The 24352-nt window shown below is 44.5% G+C and overlaps 1 protein-coding gene across 2 annotated transcripts in view; it reads right to left on the reverse strand.

Moving 5' to 3' along the window:
• RBM20 (RNA binding motif protein 20) overlaps window positions 1-24352 on the reverse strand; it is a 103115-nt gene that overhangs the window by 8271 nt on the left and 70492 nt on the right. Inside the window, exons 2-10 of one of the 2 annotated variants that reach the window (XM_056350908.1) lie at window positions 15116-16313; window positions 13400-13461; window positions 13152-13243; window positions 12724-12815; window positions 8238-8381; window positions 6754-6885; window positions 4819-4898; window positions 3315-3999; window positions 1332-1430 (exon numbers count right to left, since the gene is read on the reverse strand). In XM_056350908.1, the coding sequence (XP_056206883.1) occupies window positions 1332-1430; window positions 3315-3999; window positions 4819-4898; window positions 6754-6885; window positions 8238-8381; window positions 12724-12815; window positions 13152-13243; window positions 13400-13461; window positions 15116-16313 (2584 nt within the window). Of the gene's footprint in view, window positions 1-1331; window positions 1431-3314; window positions 4003-4818; window positions 4899-6753; window positions 6886-8237; window positions 8382-12723; window positions 12816-13151; window positions 13244-13399; window positions 13462-15115; window positions 16314-24352 lie in introns of both variants that reach the window. The other variant, XM_056350907.1, reaches the window with a different exon arrangement.

Raw genomic sequence — 24352 nt, forward strand, 5'->3', positions numbered from 1 at the left:
ACCCCTCTCATATTTTAGTTTCAAAGAACAACAGGCCTTGGTGTTGTGATTTTCAACTTTACGCACAAGGACAAGCAATCTCTTTTTACATAAACTTCATTTTGAGGAGATTCTGTAACAGCCTTGGGGATTACAGTCTCTCCAGCCTCCTGCTTCTTAGCTTTCTATAAGCAGTAGAACAAAGTACAACCTGTTATCCTTTATTATGCTACAGATGCTACTGTGTGTTCACCAAGGAAATGAATCTCTCCCTCTCTACCTCCATCCCAGGGTGGCAAGAAATAGGCAGCACAATGGCAAAACATTGAACCCCAGTCTAGCCACTGTGGCTTTCACTTCGCTGGACTAGGTCCTTTAAACTCCTGCTGTGACTGAGAAAACGTAGCTACCTTCTGCAGCCATTTCCTTCCACCAGCAAGAGCCCTCTGCCAGGGACTGTGTTGGTAGAGATTGGCCTAGACCTTAAGAAAAATCAGTTTTACAGTTATACTCCAAGGTACATAATCTGAAATACCTCATACATGCAGTTACAGACTTATAGGACTCAGGCATTAATATTGGACGTCAGAAGTATTAGAATTATAAGGTACATGTCACTTTTAAGACACACTTGCAGCTTAGATTTCAACTCCCAGACTCATTGAGTACACATAATCTATTAATAATCTGTATTCTCCTCCTATTTGGCCATTCCCACACTTCCCCTCCTTGAATCCTAAAAGAGCATAAAAACTCTGGGCGTTGACACTGTTCTTGCCAGGAGATCAGTTTTCTACAGCAGCAGATATCAATAGCTTCCATATCTGGCCATCAACCCATGACCCTACAGATATGAAGCTGGAGGAATTCCAAGGACATTGCTGTCCCCGACTGTGATGCTGCAGTAGGGGTGCTGTACAGATATAATTTAATTAAAACCAGAAACAATCAGAAGAGGCTGTTATCTATAGTCCATCTAAGGCCAATGTTCTGAAAAGTTTTCATCATTAGTCCCCTTCTTCTCCACTAACTGACCACATCTCCTATTTTGGGGCATGGTTCACAAAATTACACAGTTCACTTGGGCATACGTTACTTACAGTTGCCAGTGCCAGGGGCTATGTATGTACATGGGCAAAGAGCAACTAAAAAAAGAGTTCTGGAGACTTCAGGAAAAGCTAGCCCTTAAAGCAGAGGTCAAGAGTAGACAAGTTAATTTAGACAACCCCCTTCTTACAACCCCTTTACACGCCTTTCCGTGGGGGTTTAATATTTCAGCTGGGAGAATGTGCTACCAAGCCTGGGTTCTCACTCATTTGTCATGGAAGCTGCACCAACAATGCATCACCAACCTTCTCTTTTCTGGTGTTTTCAAAAATCTCTCCAGATTCTTTTCCTTGTTTATTAGCTGAAGGTGAGCTCTTCTCTGGAACTTGCTCCTCTTTTCCAAGCTAAAATAAATACAACATATACATGTATAGTAACACACAGTGGTGCTTTAGTATGTTTCTATTCTGGGTCTAGGGAAGCAAAGTCACTCACAAGGTCACATTCTAAGTTTATGCAAGTCAACCGGACTGTGGGAAAAGACCCAACACTTGGATTTCATTAGCAAAGCGGCACAAATAAGGATTAAGAAAAAGAAATTTAAACAAAATTAGAGAGATGTAATTTATATCATAGAATTGGCTAGAAGACAGGTGGGGGAGAATGTGAATTCGTTAAGATTTCCAGTCTCCACTCCTCTGTTCTCTACGCACATCTGTTATGTTGGCTCAGACACAGTAAGGAGAGCAGCAGTGTTAAAACTCCGCAAAAGACCTCAACTGTTTTGTTCATTGATGTAGGATCAGCTGAGAATGCAACTGCTTGCACGTTTCATACTTCAAAAGAGCAAAACCATAATACTACCTGGCACTTGGTAAAGAGCCACAAAGCAAAAGTGTGGATTCAAGGCATTAAAACCTATTTCCTCCTTTTAAAATAAATCATTAGCAGAGGTCCCTGGAGAGGTATGCCTTTAACAAAGTCACTTTAAAATAACTTGAAAAACATGCAAAGGAGTGTGCAGCGCTTGTGATTTAGGATGCTGTCTGACATTTCTCTCTTGACATCTGCTCCCAAGGAACCATCCATCATAGTGAAACACCAGCCAGAGGAGAAAGATGGCAAAAGGTGGTACCGACACACATATCTATGGCGTGACTTAGTGCTGCTGCCTGTTACAGAGACTAGCTGAGTGACAAGATACAGAGATTTCCACCAACCTTGCCTTTGAGAAGAACTAACACAAGGTCAACTAAAACCAACCACAGATGGCCTGGCAGCGCAGTCACGAGCTAGAGACAGACCCCCGGTCAGCAAAGCAGCCCTGCAGCCGCCTCTGCCAGCATCCCGGGGGGTGGCTGGCGGCAGTGTATCACCAGGGGGTCTGGGGGAGGCAAGGTGGCCAAAAGCCAGTAACAAGATCCCTGTAGGGTAGGGATGTAAGCATGGGCTGTACTGGGACTGAGCAAATGAGGCATATTAATCTGTTCCCCCTCCACTTTTTTTCCCAGTGGAGAATCCAACTCACAAATGCTGCCGCTTTACTGACTAGGAGCATTTCTCCAGAGATCCCATAATTTTACAGGTGAGCTGATTCAGTGTTCAGCCATGGGAAGATTCTTGCCAGCACTTTGAAGGGATTGGTGAGAATTATCCCTGCCACAGCTGAGGGTAAGGACATGGAATTAATAGAAACCAATTACTCTGCTGAGTTGACCAAAAGTAAAATGTTTCTCATTAAAAGTTCATTCCCCATTTTAGCTGTATAACAACCAGTTCCTTGTATTGTCCTACAAATATTGTGCGTCCCTGTAAAATACCCCTTAATTCCTAGGTAACTCCGTCCAAACCGCAGGCAGTGAAAGGAGGAGCTGGATGCAGAGGGAGCAGCTGTGAGATATTCTGCACAGATTTAGAAGAGACAGCAGCAGGGCAATTGCCCCTGCACACACAACCTGCATACAAACAGCAGACTGTCACTTGGTTTTGCTTTCAGTTGTCTGTCCTCTTCCCCTCACTGGTTACCCAGAGGTTTTGTACTTGACACAGAAAGACAATGTCCACGCACCCAGCACCGCAATGCTATACTAGATCTGCATGATCTGGGCAAAGACATGGACAAGATAATCTCCCAAGATCTCTGCTAGGACTTTATTCATGATTTTATCAAGGCAAAACACTGGATGTCACCAGCAACACACCCAGAATAACTGACCTAAAATATTACAGAAAATATATTATTTCAGCATTTACCGCCTTCTTACATACAGTTTGAAATCTCTATTTACCTCATTCTCAGCAGGTTTGGTTTCCTTCACATCGCTGCCTTCAGTAGCAGCATCTTCTTCTTGGTCTTTTTCAGTTTTCTTCACCTTATTCTTATCATTTTGTTTTTGCCTGGAGCCCTCAGATGCTTTGCTGTGCTTCTGTTCAGCCACCTCCTCCCTGGCAGTGTCCTCACTGTAAGAATGCCTGCGTTCCCTTAACTTTGCTTCTTCCTTTCTCTTAGATCTCCCAGGTAAATCCTGCACCTGCCTCTGAAACTTTTCAGATTTTGACTTGGAGGTTTTTCGGTAATAGTCATCTTCCCTGCTCTTGTAGCCAGATAAAGGGTGAAGGGAGCCAGGGGAACTACTCCGTAAGTATTTTTCTCTGTGCCCTCTGCCTCCTTCAATCCGTTCATCCAAATCAAACTTGTCCAGCTGTCGGGAATAATGTTTCCTCTCGTGTACCCATGTGTCAGTCCTGTCCCTCTTCTCATCCCCATTCTCTCGCCATTCTCTGCTGTCTCTTTCCTCTTCCCGTCGAGAATATGGGGACTGATCCCACGACTCTCTCCCATTTCCCCAGTCGGTCCTGCCAGTCCCCATTGGGCTGTGGGGTGAACTGCAGGAAGTAAAGCTGGGAGTGTGGGAACGGGGCGACAGGGAGCGGCTTATGGGGCTGCGAGAGCGGGGCCTCTCCGTGCCATACCTGCTGCAAAGAGAAAAGGCAGTTGTAACTAACTGGCTGACCCGCTGTGGCCTTCCAAGTTCTTGTACATTGGAAACACATGGGGACTGCCCTGGTGCCTGTGAACCCGAGATCCCAGGCTTTTCACGGACATGCACTGCACAGCTGCAAACACAGCGAACAGGAGAAGAGGCAGTGTCATGTCCACAGAGCTTAACTAAATCCCCACAGATCTGTCAAGAATACATTCATTCATTCTTAAAAGCATCTCACAGGGGTTTAGCATTAAAAGCTTATAATATGTTAATACCTTTACAATGACCCTAATGTCTGTACCCTTAATACCCACTCATCTCGGGCATCTCTGAGACAAAAATGACAAAGGTCACCTGCTTAAAAGAGACATTTTAGGACTGTGATTCCTCTCCATTTTTGCTGGAAGGTCCAGAAGTCAGGCAGATCAGATATATATCCAAGTATGTTTAATCTGAACGGGCTCTTTCCCTCTAGGTCTCACAGCACTCCCAGCCTTTACACTTTTTACTCAAGCGGGAGGGCAGGGGAACAGCTTCATTTGTGTGTTCTTCGCATGCCAGGCACACTTTCTGCGTCATCATCAGCAGAAAAGAGTTCATTTATGTTCATAACATATACAGTTTCAATCTGATCTCATTATCTAGACCCTGTACCTACTGTTGTACCCACTTACATTTTTACAGTGATTTGAGGTGAAATCCAAATTAAGAAAGCAAATAAGAGAAGGAAGCACACAATGCTTTTTCTGCCTGCAGGTTTACAGACTTATCCAGGTCCAAATTCCAAACTACGGAGAAACTTTACCTGTCCACTTCACGCAGCAGGTCCCTCTCCCTCTGTGAATGAATGTCCTGGATGATAGCAGCCACATTCTTACCTGGTTTCTGAATAATACAAAGACACTGCTTAGCATGCTGCACTACTCTCCAAGCTAATATAGGTGATTTGCCCTTCAAGAAACAGCATCCATGCATCATTCCGTTATTCTGCTACTGAGGAATATTTGGTTTCAGTGTTGTGGTTACACTCTTTCCTGCAGCTGGTATCAACAAAGCAGTAAAATGATACAAATGGAAAATTTGCTCTGTTACATTGTAGCACTGTCTCCTCATATTTGGCTGTGGCAACAGACTTTGAAAACTAGCTCATCCTTTACACATGCGCCACAGAGTATTTGCTAGGAATTGGATGTAAGAGGAAACAAATCAGACATTTTGTCTAGTATCTGAATTAAGTATGTTTAGCTGTCTCTCTCTGATCCTCTGGGAATGAACTGCCTTCTCTTCATCTGAGTTTAGCTCATTCTGGAGTATAGCTCTAAAAAACTGCTTAGACACAAGAGATTCAGAAAAGCTAAGTGCAAGAAAGATGCATACTGGAAGTGTTGATTACTTGAGATTCAAGGTCATTTACAAAAGATGCAGTACTCCAGGCTCAAGTGCATGCAGTTTATCAAAAACCTGGAGCATGCACAGCTGATCAACATAGTCATTCAGAAACTCAGAACAGTCTGCAGCGGTAAATAGCTCATGCATCTTCCCCCTTCCATATTGCACATTTGTTTGTTTGTCTGTTTTTGACAAAGAGAAAGGGCTTTTGCTGATGCAGAGAAAAAGAATTTCATGACATCAGAAACTGCCATTTCATGACATCAAAAGCAGGCTGAGAATCTTCCTGAGATCTAGGCAAACTACCACACTCTCCTGGCTAATTCCTGTTCTGCCTCTATGTTAAAGATGCACAGTCTCCACCACCTTACATCTGAACCTCTCACCATACCACACTAAGAAAGATTGCCCTGGTTTACAAACTTTTGGCAACTCATTTAACTCTCCTTAATCTATTACAGATGTACAGGAGAGAAAGAGACTTTTCCAAAGGTAAGACCAAATCATCTGAGTTACTTGGTTTTCCTCAATGTATGAAAGGCCCCTTAACCTCATAAACTGCAACATTACGATTCTTCTATAAAATAACTTTGTGCTGTGTTATGTAATACAATATGAAGCTTTTCAGCTCTGCATTGCCAGTTCCAGTCCAAGTCTCCATAAAAAAAGTACTCTCTTTGCATTACAAATGGCAGTATATAAGCATCCATAAATATGCTTACAAGAGCACTCATATTTGGACATCACTCAGGTGTCCAGATCAGAAATATCACACATACAGAAAGTCAAAAGACTATTGCTCTGTTCTGACTCAATGTAAAAAAACCTAGATAATCTTGCTTTTTAATTTAGGTCATTCACAAGAAAGAAAGAAAAAGAAATCAGTGTGATGTTTAGCCCTCTCATCACCGCTTAGTATGGAGATTGTACCGTGGCTCAAGCATGCAAGCAGTGAAAAGCATTGCTTCAGGCTTAACGCCTGACTAAAAGCATAGGACTGTCTTATTTTTGCTGACATGTTGTATCTTACACATGGTTGTGTTTCAGACCGTTGTTAGACAAAGCAACGTGGGGAGCCTGCCCAGAAGGAAGCTCAGAAGTGATTTTTGAAATAATGGTATGCAAGGACCAGAGAAAATGGGATCTCTTCCAAGAGTTATATTTCAGAAAAGAGCAAGCAGCTAAGTGTAAAAGATCGTTAACATACATCCATTAATTTACCCTTCCTAATTTCTTTTTCCATAGTATTAAAGCATTACTTAGAAATCAGTAATCAGCAAAGATTTTTAGATGTATTCTCCAGGACGTGCCATGGAAACTCAGGAAAACTGATCAGGAATGACTATCTTACCTTCAGCTGCAATTCCTTGTATCTTTTAGACATCCTAATAAGTAACTTGTCATCATTTATCATAGCAGGTTTTTCTTTGTAGTACTGTACCATGGCTTGGGCTGCTTCACTGTAAGCCATTTCCAGAAAGGCCTAGCACAAATGGGGAGAGCTTTAAAATCTACTACAAAATTAAAAATACAAAGTGTAAGAGAGAAAAAGGCAGCACAATAATTTTCATTTATAGTACGGAACTAGGTAGCTTTCCAGCTCTGGAGCTGAAATAGTAACACTCAGTCCATTCCTCAGCCTTCTTTTAACTGCAAATAATGGTTTCAATCCAGCTATTAAAGCCGATACACAACTTTAGAAGCCAGTTTAGTTAAAACCTAAATGTCTGGAATCTAATCTTGCTCAATATAAGATAGCATCACCTTTGCCTTGCTTCCTCACTGGTGCTTCTACACCATGGTCAGCTGCTGATGACAGGATGCAGAACTGCAACGTTGCAGCACGCACCAGTCCTGAGATTGTAATCTGTGTCTTGCAGAATTGCAAGAGAGCCAGATAAAAAGCAGATCAGAGCATGAACAGCCAGAAAAAAGCTCCCCCCCCCAAGTCTTAAAAACCTGAATGATATCAACTAGCACTTTTATTTACACAAAAATTGCATTAGAAGTGACTGCGGTTTAACTGGTTGAGGAATACCGCTCATAGCTGCGTAATGACTGCATTTTGAAACATTACAGTCTCAAAATTGCCCACTGGCTTGGATTCTACATCCACCTGTACTGTCTCATGCAGCTATGTGAGACAGTATTTTCAACTCTTCCCAGCCTACCACCACTGGTAGACTTCAGGTACCTTGAAGAAAGCCCTCTACTACAATCTGGTGCAGATTAAAAGGGAGGGAGGGAGGTGTCAGTGCCCCCTGTAAGGGGAGAGCCTTTACAATGGTCACCCAGTGCAGCCATGGCATGGGGGCTCTGCCACCAGCCTGGAACTGTAATTACACCATTGCAGGATCTGCCTCTGCTGTAACAACAGTTCAGCAGCGTAGGGCAGCCAAACCAGGCTAGAGTGCAAATCATTCTCCAAAACCCAGTTCAGCTCTACAAGTATGGGTAAGGAAGCAACAAAAACCTCCCAAACAGAACAAAAGAAGTCTGAAAGTAACCCTAACAAATGGCTGAGAGAAGAAGGCTAAGTTACTAACTTCTTTAAAAATTAATATTATTATTATTATTATTATTAAAAGTAAAGTTTTACAACATTTCATTGAGATTTCTGGGTTTTTTAACAAGAACTATGAGGCAGTAGTCATGGCTATGCCATCATCTCAAAAAAAAAAAAAAAAAAACGCCACCTTTTTTTTTTAAGGGCAGGCTTCCTTTATTTAAGTTTCTATTACAAAAAAAAGAGATTTTCCCCAAAGACTCAGTCTTCATATCAGTATGTCTTTATGCCAATAGATGTCAATACCAGTGACCACAAATACACAGTACCTGATTAGTGGATTTCATGAGGATATAGTTGGTGACCTTCCCAAATGGGAGGCCCAGGTTAATGACATCATTCTCTGTGCAGCTTCCCTCGGGGAGGTTGCAGATGTGAACAACTCGACCCAGTGTAGATTTCCTTTGGGGAAACTGGGGAAAAAAACAACTCAAAACAATGTTTTTATCTTAGATACTCCATCCACTAGATAAGACCTTACATTTCTGGAAAAAAAAATAAATGTTCTGTTCTGTGTACCTGTTAAGGACAAATATTCTTTTTTTAAAACCTTGGTTTTTAACATCTTGGTTTAGAAATACAAATGCAAAGGACAATGTTTAACTGCAGTGCAGCTTGCAATGGAGTCTCCATCCCTGGACATTAGAAAGTCCAGAGAGGATCTAGAGAAGAGATGCTCTCATTCAAACCGGATAAACGATACTGCTGCAGAAGCTAACTTTCCACCTCAAACATTATGGACTCCAGGGCTTCAGTTCCCAGGCATGTCACATCAGAGGGCTGGGCTGCCACAGACACAGGCCACTGCCCCTGTACTTTGCACCAGCAAGAGTTTGGAGGCCCCTCAGTGTTTGGATACAGAGGGTGCCCCTGCCACGGGGGTCTCAGCCCCTCCTGATGAGCTCCCTGTGGGGCCACTACCCATCTGGTACACCAGCACAACCCCTGTGGCTCCTCTGCCAAGCCAGATGGGCTTTCCCAGCCTGTCTGCATCTCTTGGTCCCACTGGGGGCTCTGTGCCTTCCCCGCACATGAAGGCACCATGCACTATTGCTGAGTAAAAGGCCCTTAGCAGACAGTTTGCAAGCAACACGCAAAAGATTAGTATTTTCAAGTATTCCATAAACACCCATTTACATGGTGCTGGTGGTGCCTGGAAATGGAAACAGATGCTCACTGCAGTCCCTGCTGAATTTGTGGATGTTAGAAATCAGTTTAGGTGACTATAGAGGCATTCCGGACAGCAGGGGCTGAATTTAAACCCTCCTTTTTTGCCCTGGTGGAACAGACCAGGCCAGGGGTAAAAGTGACCTCATTTAACTTGTGAGATGACACACAGCTGTACCTCAGGTTGGAAAACCTGCTACTCTCCCCTCTCATTGCAACAACACACAGTAGAAGGGACTTCTCACCTCAGGGGGGGCACGGGGACCACTGGACAGGCAGAGGCAGAGCTCCTGAACTGGGCTGGCACAGGCACACAGCACCAGTGTGGTAATCACTTCCGAAGGGTGGAAGTCTATTTTGGAGTGCTGGGGCAGTTCCCAAAGAGCCGCCTGTCTCCCTGACATGGAGAGCAGGCTCTCTACTACTTGTGCAAAGAGGCATCAGGGTATACTCAGAGAGGAACATAATTTACCCCAGCTAATGACACGCAAAACATTGCTCACACAGGATTAAGCCTTCCCAGACTACTTCCCTGTTTATGACCTCTGCTGTTGGGATTTTACTGAAGAAGTAACTTTACCTTCAGTTAAAATTGTTCCATTCAAGGGAAGATGCAAATCACATAGTCTTGTGGGATCAAGTTCACCAGAGCCATCACAAATGTTTGGCTTGTCATCAAGTTCACAAGTTACAGAGCTGATGTTATCTTATTTACACCTTCATCCCATTACCTTCCCTCCAGGCTTCACCACTTAACCATTTGTGTATTTTTGCTGCAGCAAGACCCTGTATTATATAGTGCTTTGCTATTCAGCTTGCATCTTACAGAGCCTGCCCAGGTGCGAAAGGTAAGTCAAAGACGTGCAAAAGTCCAGAAGTAAGATGTTTTCTCTAGCAGAAAAATAACAAAGACCTGATCCTGAAAAAGATGAAGCAACTCAACTCCACTTGAACAGAAAAGGAAGTGATGGCTGCATGCAACTGGCAAGGCAGCATGTAGCACACAACAGAAGAATACAACTACAGCTAGCAGAGGAAAAGGAAACTTTCCTGACAGCAAATGCAGTCCCAGTGTAGGAACACCCCAGGTCACCTGGCACCTTCTGTTTGTTCTGTTTGATCTGTTAAGAGATGGTATGTTAAGAGTCTATGGGACTAGAAAGACTTAGCTGTTTCCTACCTAGACTCCAGAGCCCATGTTTGGACACGTGCTCAGCGGTATTAAATCAAACAACTGTAAGATGTTACCATCTCCCCACAATTGGCAATGACTTAAATCAAAATGGTACGCTATAAATCTGCTGTAATTCATGATTAAGAATGGTCACATACTTGTACTAGAAGTCGACGGGCTGTACCAAGCAATAATTTTGTCAGCTGATTGAAGTTAAATTGGATCCATTCATTAAATAGAGCTGTAAATCACAGTCAGAAAAGGAACAGACACCTTCCATATCCACAGTCAGGAAGTTAGAGGAGCCGTTGTGTGTCAAGCGTTGAATGTAGTTTTCAATAAGACTGTAAGTTAACTTTGCAGCCAATGTCTACAGAGGTTTACCAAGGCAGCTGCACAACTACTACAAAAATAATTGGATGCACAGCAGCAAAATGCACCTCATACTGTTTGCCTATTATTTCACCAATCTAATTTGGTTATTTTTATTACAGCTTTTTTTTTACCTTTTTTTTGTTGGTTTTTTTTTTTTGTTTCTTGCTCTTCAAAATCTTTATCCCTTTCTTGAGCTTCACCTGAAATTTGTCTAAATAAGAAACTGACAGTCCCATCCCTCCAGTGCTAATGGCTCTCCATGCCCGAGCGAAGACTTGTAGCACTATATTTGCCTTTTGAAGAGGGATAGAGTTATTTGCAGATGGAAAGCACAGAGCAAGCTCTTCCAGAAATCTGAACACTTTGTTTATGATTACATGCAGGGTCAAGTATAATCTCGCACTGCTCAGTTAAATGGCAGCAGCTTAGTTGAAAGTGAATACTACCGTGCAAAGGTGTAATAAATTATAAGCCACCTGGGTTGCAGAGTGAATGACAGCTGGCAAACTCTGTCTTAACACCTCTAATATAGCTCGCTGTCCACTCAGTGAGCTTCTGAAGAAAAAGAGGATTTACAGTGTCCAGCAAAATCAAAGTTATTGTTTCTTTTATCTCTCATAGTACTGCAGGTCATTCAGATGGAGGATTTCTGCAGGCAGCTTAAATGATAAATAGTGACAGATTCTAAGGAGAAACGATACTGGTATTAACAGTAATTTCATTTGTTGTGAGGTTGACAGACATGATGAAAAGGAACATTCCTCTGCACCCGCTGCTACTCCACCTCTGACCTTGGAGGCAGCTGTCATGAGCAGCTCTGCTCTTTGCTCCCCTGCGCACACAGTGTCTGTGACAGGCAGAAGCTCAAATCCCTCCAAATAACCTCCTGCACAGCAAAACCACGCAGTAGAAAATTGGTTGGATTAAACAAATCTGGGTGACGATTCTGTGAGCAATGCCTGAGGCGAACTGGAGTGCACAGGGACACAATTCAACCTGGCTTTCCAAAGTGCCTGAGACCAAATCAGGATATATACACAAAAGCTAACAAGGTGAAAACTTGGAACGCCTGGATTACTGCTGCTATTCCATGAACGCCCTAACATGAGTCCTTGATGTTTCTAGCTGTAATCATAGCTTTCCGATATATGTTAAGCTTCATTTTAACTCCAACAACTTTGTATTTCCATTATGTATATGATTTGGTTTTATTTCCTTTTTTTCCCCCTTTTTTTTGTTGTTTGTTTTTCCTTTTAAAATCTTCCTGCTTTGTCAGTGTAAGAACCACTTTTAACGCTATCCTTTTTTTCTGGTATTTTTTGATTATTGGGCTAGGAATTCAAGTGGGCATTAGAGCGATATAACTGGGGACCGGCGTTGAATGTGGGGGTGTGGCACTTATAAACTTAAGTCATAGAAGCCTGTACACAAAAGCAAACTTGCTGAAAGGCTACCGGTGGCAGCAGATGATATAAATGGTACACTAAAATAAACTAAGAAAAATTTAGTACAATATAACGAATTGACCTGGGACCTCCAGGTGAGTAACAGCGAAGGTGCAGCCACTATCTTTGCCACTATTGCTATCTGGGAGAAGGACCCCAGCATGGGAGAGGCAGAAAGCAATTGCTACAAATAAATAACCAGAGAAATGGAAGGCTGCTTGCTGGGATCAATACTCAGAGTAAGTAAAAACTAATCCAAATATTCATTCCAAGCTGAAGCTGACTTCCCTGGGCTGAAAAGACTCAGAAAGCTGGGGGGAAATGTCAATGGGATATACACAAAACCATTTACCCTCCTCCCCAAATCCCTCTAAAAAGCAAACAACCTTAAGCACTGAAAAAAACCCCTAGAATCAGGTTCTGATTTGGCCAAAATCAAAAGCATAAAAGCACTGTGGAGAAGTTGAAATAACAGAGTGAACAATCAGATTGTTGTCTAAAATGAAGCCTTCATAGTTTTAATTCCAGTAAGTAGAAGTGGCTTCAACAAGAATCTTGACAAGGAGATCAGTTTGCTTAGGTACTCACTCTTACCCCTGATGGAGGAGAAGAAAATGTAGGACCTGGCTGGCCAAAGGATCTTGCTGACGTAGTGATAAAAGATGCGCCGACATTTGGTGGATAATCTAAATAATGGATTATACAGATTTCATGAAAATCTTGACTCATATTAATTGCATTAGTGTGCTCAGTAAGCAATGCCCCATTTACATAATTCATTTCATAGTCTCTACACCAAATTATAGACTGTTTCATTGTACTGTGAAAACAAGCCATTGTTTGGAAGAATAATAAATTCATACTTTGAAAGGCACAGTACTGGCTCTTAGCTTTTCTGTGCACAACCTTGGAAACTCGCACTGCATGTAAAATGTCCACTTTTCCCCCAGAGAGTGACTTCACTTTCAATTAAAAAAAAAAAAAAAAAAGTGTTTTTAACTATTGCACATACAACCATTCACCTTCGATACTAGATGGATTGAAAACTGCTGCATTATTTGGTGATAAATGCAATGTTCCATCTGCTGAGCTTAACACACATCGGACACCAATGCTGGAAAAGAAAGAAAAGAACTTTATGAACATGCATAAAGTGCCATAAATATTAAAGCTTAATTATTAGACAGTAAATACCCGGTGTAAAGCCACTGAAGTAAGGGATGGTCTGTTAGAAATTCAGTTGGAAGACTGTCTCTAAAATAATACTTACTTATCAGAAAAAGCCATACATTTTTGGATGTGAAGACTTCCCTTAATGTGCTGATCCCAGTCCTATGTTGAAACAAAGAGATTATGAGCATAGGAAATTCCTGAGACAAATTTACAAGAGATTGCTTCTCCATTCAGTTTACCTTATTCTAAAAACAATACTGAGACACTGAAGATCATGTTGTGCGATGCTGGAGCCAAGCACACTTTCATCCAATGCATTTACTGATTTGTTATTTGTAGGTAAAATTATCGTTTGCTTTACAAAAGGAGAGATTCTCTGTATTAGTTTTTAAATCCAGTATATTTCTATTAATTCAGTTACTTCACCCTAGCTGAAGAGCTCATCCTGCATGTGCTGAGCACCCTCAGCTGCTGCAGTGTCCATAAAGAAGGTGCTCAGCACACAGGGCAGCCAGGGCAGCGCTTATTCATTTCAATAGATTAGCAAAATCTGTGCAATCACATTTAGCTCTTTACACTTCTATGATCCAAATGAGGCAGTGTATTAAACGCTGACGAACAGATGAACCAAAACTCGCTGTGATGACATTTCCCCTGCCCTTTTTAAATGGTAATGAAGAAAATAAATGCCCAGCATGCCCTAGATGGGGGCTGCCTCAGACCAGCCTTGTAGCTGCAGTAACCACAGCAAATCCTTTTGCAAGCAGCTGCTCAAAGAGTAAAAGGGAAACATGAAAGAGCCAACGTATTCAAATATCCCAAAGCCCTGGGCCGTGTAAGTATCAGGGGCTATTTCATTTGCTGGACATCTTCCTTCCTATACACACGCTGTTGTAATGTTTTCGTCAGGCCACCATCAGCATGAAAACACATGCCTTTGTGGTTAGGTGCCAGTCCTGCGAGGCGATGGAAAAGATTGTGAGGACTTGTTGAGCAGGGCTCCCCAGGAGGCCAGAATAACCCCAGCCAGAGCCCACGAATGGCTGTGTGGCTCTGAAGGCCACGTAAGTGGCCTTCTTCAGACCTGACCTGTATAACATGACCTAGCACACAGGCTCTCTGGGCAACTGGGAAGCTGCTTCTCAAGGGTGGGGTTGGATTTGCAGCTCCCCTTGGCAGCATGAACAGAGAAGCGTGACCGTGGTCTGCACCACACGTGCTGAGCAGCTTCTTGCTTTCAGGACAAAGTTTCTGGGGACCCTGAGTTCTAAACTTTCCTTAGAGATTCTAGGAGGAGGAAGAGATTCCAACAGAGGAATTATTAAAATAGTTTTATCAAAATGCACTGTTTTGTTTAAGCAAACTGCTTCCACAAGGCTGTCACAGGAAGATGTTGGGATCAGAAATGCAAAGAGAAAGGGAGAGGCAGATGAAACTGCTGATGTGTGGTTACAATACTGGCTTGGAAAGCAGGGGATCGGCTTCAGGCTCCTCCTCCCCTCGCTTCGGGCCCATGAGATGAGCTGCGACCCCAGCTCAGACCTCACGTTTCTCACGCCAGCGCTGTAATCTCACCAACTTTCACAGCGAGATGCGGAACAAAACCAGATCTTGAAACCCCACTAATTGCCATGAAACAGATGGACGACACCCTACGCGAAACTATGGCCCTTTGTTTCCGCTTCTCTCGGGGCACCTCGGTGGCAATGGATGCTGGTAGCAAGGGGTGGCAGGAGCCGGCGGGCAGATCAATCGCCAGGCAGCCTGTTCAGGGGTCCAAACCGTGCCCTGGGGGCGCCTTAAAACCGCTCACCTTCAGATCGAAGATCTTCTTGTCACACAGGGTGCAGATGTGGGGGAAGTGGAGGGGGGCTGTGCTGCGGAGGTCGCCCAGCTGGTGCGGCGGCAGGGAGCGGGCGGGCAGGTCGGGCGCGCCGCCACTCCGCTCCTCTTTCTGCCTCATGCGAGGGCTGCTGAAGCTCTGCTTGCTGTGGTTGAGGCGGCCGAAGGCCGGGGGGGCAGCCGCGCTGAACTTTGTGTCAGGTGTCGGCTCTTCAGGGTTGTAGAGCTCGTTTCTTATTTCATACTGCTGCTGACTTGCTGACGACCACAGGCTGTCGCTGGGCACGAGGTCAGGCTTGTTTTGGCCGGGGAAATTAGGGATATTTTCCCACTGGTTGCTTGTACCGCTGCCATGCAAGACGGGGCCGGGATCTCCTTTCGGGTGGGAGCCTGTGTGCGGGTCGCTGGGGAAGGCCCGCGGTGCCCCATGCTGTGCTGCCGCCACCGCCCCATAGGCCTCCTTGGGAAAGGCGCCCGCCGCCGCCTCGTGCTGCAGCGGGCCGGGAGCCCCGAAGTGACCCTCATAGCGCGGCCCTGCTGCCGAGGAGGCTGCGTGGGCCCCGCTGCCGTGGAAGCCATGCTGGCTGGGCTGCTCCCCCTCCGAGGCGTACGTCTGAGGGGTGGCGGCAGCGGTGTTTTGCTTGTTGTACTCATAAAAGCCCCCCGCAGCAGCTGCAGCAGCGGAGGTGGAGGCACCCACCTTGTTAAGACCCACCACCACGGGTTGCTGACTGGAGCCGGAAGCCATGACGCCTCCGAAGGGGCTCATGACGATGGCGTTGGGAGTCTGGGCCTGGACGGGCCCCAGGCTGCCCCCCGGCGTGGCTAAGGCTGGGCTCTGGCCAGGAAAGGCAATGCCGCCGGAGGGGAACCCAGTGCCGGCGATGCCAGGTCCCTGCGGTGGCCCCGTGCTGTGGCCCTGCGGGGTGTTCATCACAGTGGGGTGCCTCAGCTGGTTGAAGAGCGGCTGGGACATGGCGACTTTGGAAAGCACCTGGTTGAGGACGGTGGCAGCGGCCGGGTTGTTGGTGACGGCAGTCTGAGCCAACTTCAGCCTGTGGAGCGTGAGCTGTGCCTGGAGCTGCGCCAGCTGCAGGCTCGCCGGCGAGGGGAGCAGGGGGCTCGGGGTGCCGACGGAGAACGGACTCTTCTCCAGAAGCTTGGCAGCGCTGCAAAGGATCAGAATCTGGGTTAGCCAAATTCATCCAACATCTACCCGTGCTCACCTCCCGCTAAAGCCTGGCATGGGATATGCAGCTGCTTCCGGAGATTTAGCTTATCTAAACCCAGAGAATGCAAGGTGGTGATTGAGAACGTAGCCATAACATGTCATCTTCCCTTCCACATCTGCTGCTTTCAATCAAAAAGCTACTAGGGAGACAACTACACCAAAGGTCTCGCTTTAAAACCCCCATTGCACCCCTCATCAACGTCTGGATCAGGCCTCTTCAGCTCATTTTAAGTACCTATAGGACTCACACCTCTAATGCAGACCAGAAAGAGAGGTGACACAAACCCTCCCACCACCATCTACATCGCCAAATCTACAAGTTTTCCTCTTTGCTGCATTTCTTGCAATCCCCAGCCTTTCTGTTGAGACTTCACCGCTCCTGACTGATTTTGCAACGTCACCATGACTCCCTTTTCCCAGAGAGCAAGGGGATGTGAAGAAAAGGGCATCAAATGGGACTGTAAAGCCAGCCCTATAGATACTTCACACCTAGCACATCTGGCTGAACAAAGCAAGATGAAATGCACCACGTGTTTTAATTGTTTACAGTTCTCGTTTAATTAACCTGCACGGCAGCCCGTTCTGTAACAAAGTATATCGTTTCCCTGTTGTACAGATGCAAATATAGAGGAGGGGAAAAAAAAGGGAATGACTTGCCAGAAGCTGGAGCAGCTACGAACAAAATGTCCCGAAGAGTTTTCACAGTTCATGGGAATGTAAGGCAAAATTTCTGCAGTGCCAGCTGGTGAAAATCAAGGTCTTTATACTTTCTAGAAATCAGAGGTGCATTAAGTGCTCTTCCTCAAGTCTTGTACATTAGATGGATAAATGATGACTAAATTGCCTGCCTGAATTCCAGAGTTGGGAAAATAGATTATATTTTCAGGCATATGGTGATTCCTGGCTTTGGAAGGCAGCTTTGGGACATCTCACCAGTTCACAGCACCACACAACACCACCACCAACCCTTCTTCCCCCCACCCCATCAAACCCTACAAACATAAACCAGAAAAAAAAAATCAAAATGGGTAAAGTCCAGCAAAGTTATAAGCAAGCAAAATGTCATAATGGAAAATACTAGGCAGCGCTAGCTTCCAGGCAGCTGCACCCATCCTGCTTCTACCAGCCCGCTGCTGTGCCCTTTCAGGGTGCCCTCTGCATCATCTGTGGCAAAGCCAGCCTGGTCCACATGTAGGTACACCGTCCCATGGCCACGCTCCCTTCTGTATGTCATGCTGCTTACGCTTGGATATCACCAGACATTTTCACACCCCTAGAAGAATAATGTTAGCCATCACTTTTTCCACCACCAGGAGCCTCTGCTCACAGACAGCAGAGCTACGCAGCACATTACAAATGGCTGTTCATTCTGAAAATGAGAGCAGAAAGCACTCGAATAACAGGGATGTGGTCCAAAGCTCAATTAATTTATATTGTAAAAATGTATTGAGTTTCAATTTAGGCCTTTCAAAGCAGCAGGAGCTATGCATCAACCGCCACACAACCCTCACTGTTAATAATTGGCCAATTTGCTAAACTGCATGGATGAAGTTGTAGTTAATGATAAATGTCTTGTCAGCATGCTACATTTGAAAACCACAAATTAGGAAAACATCTGCTTAAATCCAAAGTATGACTAAGAGAAAATGAATGGGTTTCATATTTAACGTTTAACTTCCACTAGCAACTGCAAGGCACATCTGTCTCCCAAAATACAAAACGCCGTTTGGATGAGTGCATCATTATGTAATGACAAGACTCCCTGCCAGCACAAGCTGACACCAGTGAGCTTCAGAGCTGAGGTGCCTTTTGTTTTCCTGTGTGGTTTCCATCGCTGACTCTCTGACTTGCACTCATAGCACACTTTGCTGTAAATTTGATTATGGATGAGAGTCAGGGTTCAAGTACAGTCAAAACAATATGGAAGCTGTCAGAAAACCCAGCCCGTGAGTCCTTGAGGACCCAGAAAAGCTACCGAGGAGCCCCGTGGGGTGCGAGGGGCTCAGCGAGCGGGGGATCCCGCACTGGCACGCATACTGTTGTCACTGCTGGGGAACATGGCAAAAACCTGTGCCCAGGCTGTATTGTGCCACCAGCATCTGCAGCATCCCAACTTATGATGTGCTGTGTGGGACATGCTGCAGTCTTAACAACTGATTCATTTTATAGCTGGTTATACGTTCAGTACGCTAAGTAAGCTGTAAAACTCTTAAAAATTAAGAGTTTTATAGAGCGTGCAAGTAAGAACAGCCTGGTGGTCTTAAAATAAAAAGAAAAGCCAGCAGCCAGAATATGAAGCTTTCAGGCTCAGGAGCCACAGATTACTCCTGTTCCCAGCAGTCCCATTCCACCGTGCGGCAAGCCTACATGGCAGCATGCATGTCCCAACAGCTGCAGCTGCTTCCCAACTCTGGTGGCTACCTGCTGGATGTGGGCACGGGCTCCCTCTCTCCAGTGAACCCACCTCACTTGACACTGCCACAAGCCCTGAAGCTCCCTCAGCCCCTCCCTGTTTTGACCAGCTTTGGAGCACTGTCTCTGAGAAGCCCCCAGCACATCAGTAGTGCCCTGCCAGAGCAACCCCCCGCTGGGCATGCCCGGGGCGCTTGCTGCTCCCTGGCTCTGCAGCAAGGGCAGCAGCGCCCTGCACAGCTGCATGGTGGGCTCCTCTGGCCATCTCAGGCCAACAGCTTTCAAGCCCTGCTGTGGAGCCAGGCAGCACCCTGCTCCCTGCACCTGCCAGCTCCATCCCTGGACCGCAAGTCAGCGGTGGGGTGGGCTGGGGGGCTGCAGGGAGCCTTACCTGCAGAAAAAACACGTAAGGAGAAGCTGCAGCCCCCAAGCCACTCACAAAGGGATGGAGTTAGTGAGAAGGGTCATTCCCACACACCAATAGGTTTGGGAATAGCCACAGCCTCCAAATCCATTTGCCTGTTAAGAATTTTCAGATTTCAGGGTGTTTCAGGTTGCAAGTTTTATCCTCCCACAGCAGAAACAGAATATTCTATCATCTAATCAAGGCAAAGAAGCAAGGGCATGTTCATGGGTCAGTGGGAAAAGCAAATACACAGATGGGAGGTTGGAAGAAGAGCTGTGTATAAAGCATCTTTTAGAGTGACACCCACATTTAAGGATTTCTGTTCTGTTATGAAATACAGGACGTAAGAGACACATGGGACCAGCATGCACAGCTTTGAAAGTTCCTTTCCCTCTTTCTGTTCTAGAACCATAATATTTATATCTTTGGTAACATCATTTTGAAAATAATCCTGCTACAGATTTACTAAACCATTGGAAACTGCACATGCAAAGTGAAGATAGCACTCTGCTAAGGCATTTTGTGGGGGCCACTGACCACTCGTACACATACACCTCCCACCCCATCTCATCCTCAGGTTACCAAAACACAGCCCCCATCTGCTCGTGGGGGGTCTCTGCCACAAGATGAGTCAAAGCAGCTGAATGAAGCTCTCATTCTCCATCAAGTGCCCAGGGAATTAGCCTGCGTCAGCCAAAGTTAGCTCTATCCTGTGCAAAACATTCCCAATTATAAGGTCAGTGATGTAAAAAGTAAACAGAAGTTGTCCTCTTTGTTTATTTATTTAATGTTAGTTGTACAGCAGGGCTATACCAGCAACCTCTTTGTACAACCAGGAGAGCCAGAAATGGTCTTGCTTTACTAAAATAATGACAGGCAGGAGCGCTGCCGTACAGTTTCCACAAAGAAATCCATAAACCAGGCAAGTTTTCACAGCTCTGGGAGGCAGGAGCTGAAGATGTGCGTCGACTACTGCAATACTCACAATGAGATTGCAAACACTGGCAAGCTATATTGCTAGAAATCAGTTCAGCCCATCTGTTACCCCTGTAATCTTTATTATGCTTTTAGCATCCAAGAACAGTGAGCAACACACAGTGGCAGAGGTGAAGTAATCTAGATGGCTGGATTATTTGAGTAATCCTGTCTACAAGAGCAATGAAAAGGCCGAACACAAAACACATCTATTAGAACAGACCGACAACCTAGAGCTTGATTTTCAAATGACAAAATTAAGGATTTTAAAGTGCTGCCCAGCACCTTTTAAAATTAAGAAATAACTAAAAAAAAGATCTGAACTAACAAAGTTATGACCTTAGCTGCAACTTTTTATTTAGGAAGTATTTATACTCACAAATCTTTGAAATGCTGCTTCCCTCCCCTGTGACACATTTGCCTTTACACGTAATCACATCTACTTGTCAAAATCTTTAAAAGATAAATTTTTAATCTTTTTTGTTCCAAAATGTGCACATTTTTTCCCAAGCTGTCTGTATTACTGTGTTGATTTCAGAATTAAAATGGCCAAAGATATTAAGATACCCAAGTATCCTAGATGTGACTACTCTGCGTTAGGATAGTATTAGACCTGAGACTGTATTTGCAGTAGTACACTGCTCTTTCATCCATTAGAGCTGTTTCTAAATCAGTTTTTCTAACAGTTAGAAAACTTTAAATTTTTAATTCAGAGCTCTTGAATACATCAAAGAGAACCATTTCCTAATTCTCCAAACACAAAATCAATTATAATCTGCTATGTGGAAGTGTGAACAGCCCTTCCCTGTAATGCATCATGTATTCAAAACACATGGGACTGCCTTCTCAAACTCCTCCAAAACAGTTGCCGCTGTACTAAAAGACAAATTTAAAAAGCCTTAAAAATAAACAAATTAATTGGTGTATGGATGGAGCTGGTAAGATATTTAGAGGTAAACCTAGTCTTCAAATAAAAATGCACCATTTGACAGTACTTCAGTGAGATTATGTTTGTATGTGACGACAGAATTCAGCTTCTTGAATTCAAGGGAACTGCAAAGCCACACTTCAAACACTGGTAGAAGTAAAGACAAAGTTCAGCAATCTCAATTATAGATATTCATTATTAGAATAATTTAAATTATATTTTATGCTATGCTATTTCGCTGACTCCATTAAGAATACAAAGTTTACGTTCATTTTTGCTTGCTGAATAAACTCAGCACTTTCATCAATAAAAAACTGGAGCGCTGGCTAAAAAATGGACACAGGAACTTTTTCCTAAACTCTAGACTGCATCTGGCTGATACTAAATGACTGTTTACTTTCTCTTTAGCTCCACAAGTACATAAGAAATATTTTCTTTGGCTTTTAGTAAAATTACTTTCTTGGTCAGAAAAGCTTGGAAAGTCTGCTGAATGGAGAAAACCCCTCCACCCTTATAATTTAAGCTCCAAAATCATCTGCCACCAAACTTTTTTTTTTGCTGAGTTCTAGTTAGAAATGACAAAAAAGAAGAGATCATGTTTCACAGTAAGTTCAGCTAATGATGGGGAGCACTAAAAACCTTAAGCTACTTTAATACATTTATAAGCTGCAAGTAAAACCCTTCTTATTCCAAATAACAGTTTTTAAAGCTCTCCATTATACTATTGAGGGAGTAAAATACAACATCAGCCAATATATACATGTGCTTTGCCAAGTGAGTTTTGCATACGTTTGACAATGCTAAACTCTATTATCTGGACAATCATCCAACCTAACAGCTGGAAGACGAAACGTAAAATGTTATCACAGAGCTGCTAAACTCAAGGTTTACAAAGCTAATAGGAGTTAAGTGCCTGCCTCCTACTGAGAGTCCTCTTTACTTATTTGAAACTTTCAGCCAAAATGTTCTCTGCATATAAACAAAGGCAGAGAAGTCGGGCAACTTCCACTGGGAAAGGGACACGATAAAGGGGCAAACACAGTCGCTGTGTCTTGGATAATGGTTGTCAGCACAAAAATAAAATGGGGAGCAATCTTAGGAGGATGGTTAGACCAGCTCCTGAGGTGAGATCAAGCTGAACTCAGCCACTCCTGATATATTTATTTAATCTGCTCTTAGGAACCTTCTTTGGTGGAGATTTCACAACCTCCAGGGACAACTGATTGTTCAACAACCCTCAGTCTTATAAAGCTCCTCTTAAAGCCTGTGGTGGCTCTCTGCTGACAGCACAAACCAGTCTCCCCATGCACACCAAGAAGGGCTTCTCTTACCTTCCTGCAAGCTGCTATCCAATCTTCTCTACAACCATCCCAGCTCCTTTCGCTGCACGTTTTGTGCATTGCACTTGTTCATAACGCCCAGTGTGATTGCTTTGCTTCGTAACAGCACAGCCCCGCGGTCCCCTGTTACATCCAGCCCCTGTCCAGCCGAGAGGCGTTGGTTGGGAGTGTTCTCTGAAGCTCAGCTGGTCTGACTTCCCACACAGGAAAGGCTAGCTCAATCCTTTCTTCTTTGGACTGTCCAATGGATTTATCATATCACCATTTCATACTGTCCTCATCAATGCTGCATCCAGGTTACGTCAGGTCCGGTTTGCCAGGGTTACTCTGGATTCCCATTCTGCCTCCAGAGCAATCATAAATCCTCTCCTCCTGGCGCTAGCTGCAGATTTAATGGGTGCTTTGTTCACCCAAATCATCAACAAAAGTGCCAAATAGACTAAAGATTGTTCCCAAGAAGGGAATCGCGATGCACCTTTCCATTTTCTCCCCAAACACCAGTAATTCAAGGACAACTTACCAACCTTGCAGCTCTGCTTTGTGTGCTGAAAAGACCATGCTATTTCCTCCTTGGTGGTCCCTTCTGCTAAAAAAAAGCAGCTGTCCTATTTGCAGTTGCAAGATAAAAAGGGTGGATCATCTCTGGTGAGACTGATTTCTTATAAACAATTCTTGCTTTATAGTTCTGGGAGAGCTGTTTGGAATTGTTTAAAATCTGATCTGGTTTCATTACAGCAACATTTGCTTCTGTTTGATTTAGCCGCTTTCAAATGCTGAATCCAGTGCCATAGACAACAGCCTGCACTTATGGCGCAAGAACAACAAAACCAGGTACCACCGAAGTCCGCACTGGCCATCACGCTTCCTCACCCCGTTATTCAGTATATATTTTACCCTGGAAATATGTTTCTTATGTTGCGTGGAACTCCAGATTGTATACTGGGCTTGTTTCTTTCTGCTTTCCCCCATGCAACAATAAATATTTAATTAGGCAAAGTTCAACTCCTTTCAAGTAAGGGACACAGTCCTGCAAAAGTACCACCTAAAGCCAAGGTTGTAAGTAATTTCCAGAAGTTGGAAAAGTTATTGCTTTGTTTCATGACATTTAAATCTTGTTCTGTTTTGATGATATGCCACAGTATGTCAGGGATGTATCTGAGGATTATTGTGCGCATACAAACACTGGTCTATACTTTAAATTTCAATAGGCAGCCATACAAATTCCCTTAGCTATATTGTAACCATCTATCTGCAACTGCTTCCCAAGGAAATGTAACTCTTTGTTCACTGAAATTAAAGAATTTCAAAATTGTATTTTTAAAAAAATAAAAATACTTTAAATGTATGCTAAAAACTGTCAGAAACAGCTATAGCACCAGATCAGTGCCCTCCGTAACATGTCGCAAAGGTCTAAGTTAGTAGAGAAATGGCATCACAGATTTATGGAGCTTCCAGGGCATGCTGTGCCCGTCTGGCAGTGCCACGCTGCCCGTGCCTGCCTCCCCAGCACCCTTCCTGCAACAGCCCTTATCATCTAGGCTTCAAATACCCTTTACAGTGCAAAATACCCAGGCTGGACTATCCCTGCCAACCAGCATCCCAGCAGGGCTCCTGCAAGAAGGGGTGTTAGGGGTCCCCAGCCACCCTGACAGCCACGGACCGCATGCAGAGGACAGTGCCAGGGTGCTGTGCGGCCATGTCCCCAGCCCCCGTCTGCTCCTGCCCGGGCAGCGATCGGCACAGCCCTGGGGGCTTGCCTGGAGGCCGAGGGGCACAGGAGGCCTTTTGGGAGGGGAAAAGGAGAAGAAAAGGTGGTGTGGACAGTGATGCAAATCCATAGGGTGAGCAGGGAGGCCAGGACAGAGATTAGCGCTGGCAGAGCCAGGTAACCCCAGGGGAATGGGGCGAGCGACTCC

The sequence above is a fragment of the Falco biarmicus genome, chromosome 9 (assembly GCF_023638135.1).
Source record: "Falco biarmicus isolate bFalBia1 chromosome 9, bFalBia1.pri, whole genome shotgun sequence".
In the NCBI taxonomy this organism is placed as follows: Eukaryota; Metazoa; Chordata; class Aves; order Falconiformes; family Falconidae; genus Falco; species Falco biarmicus.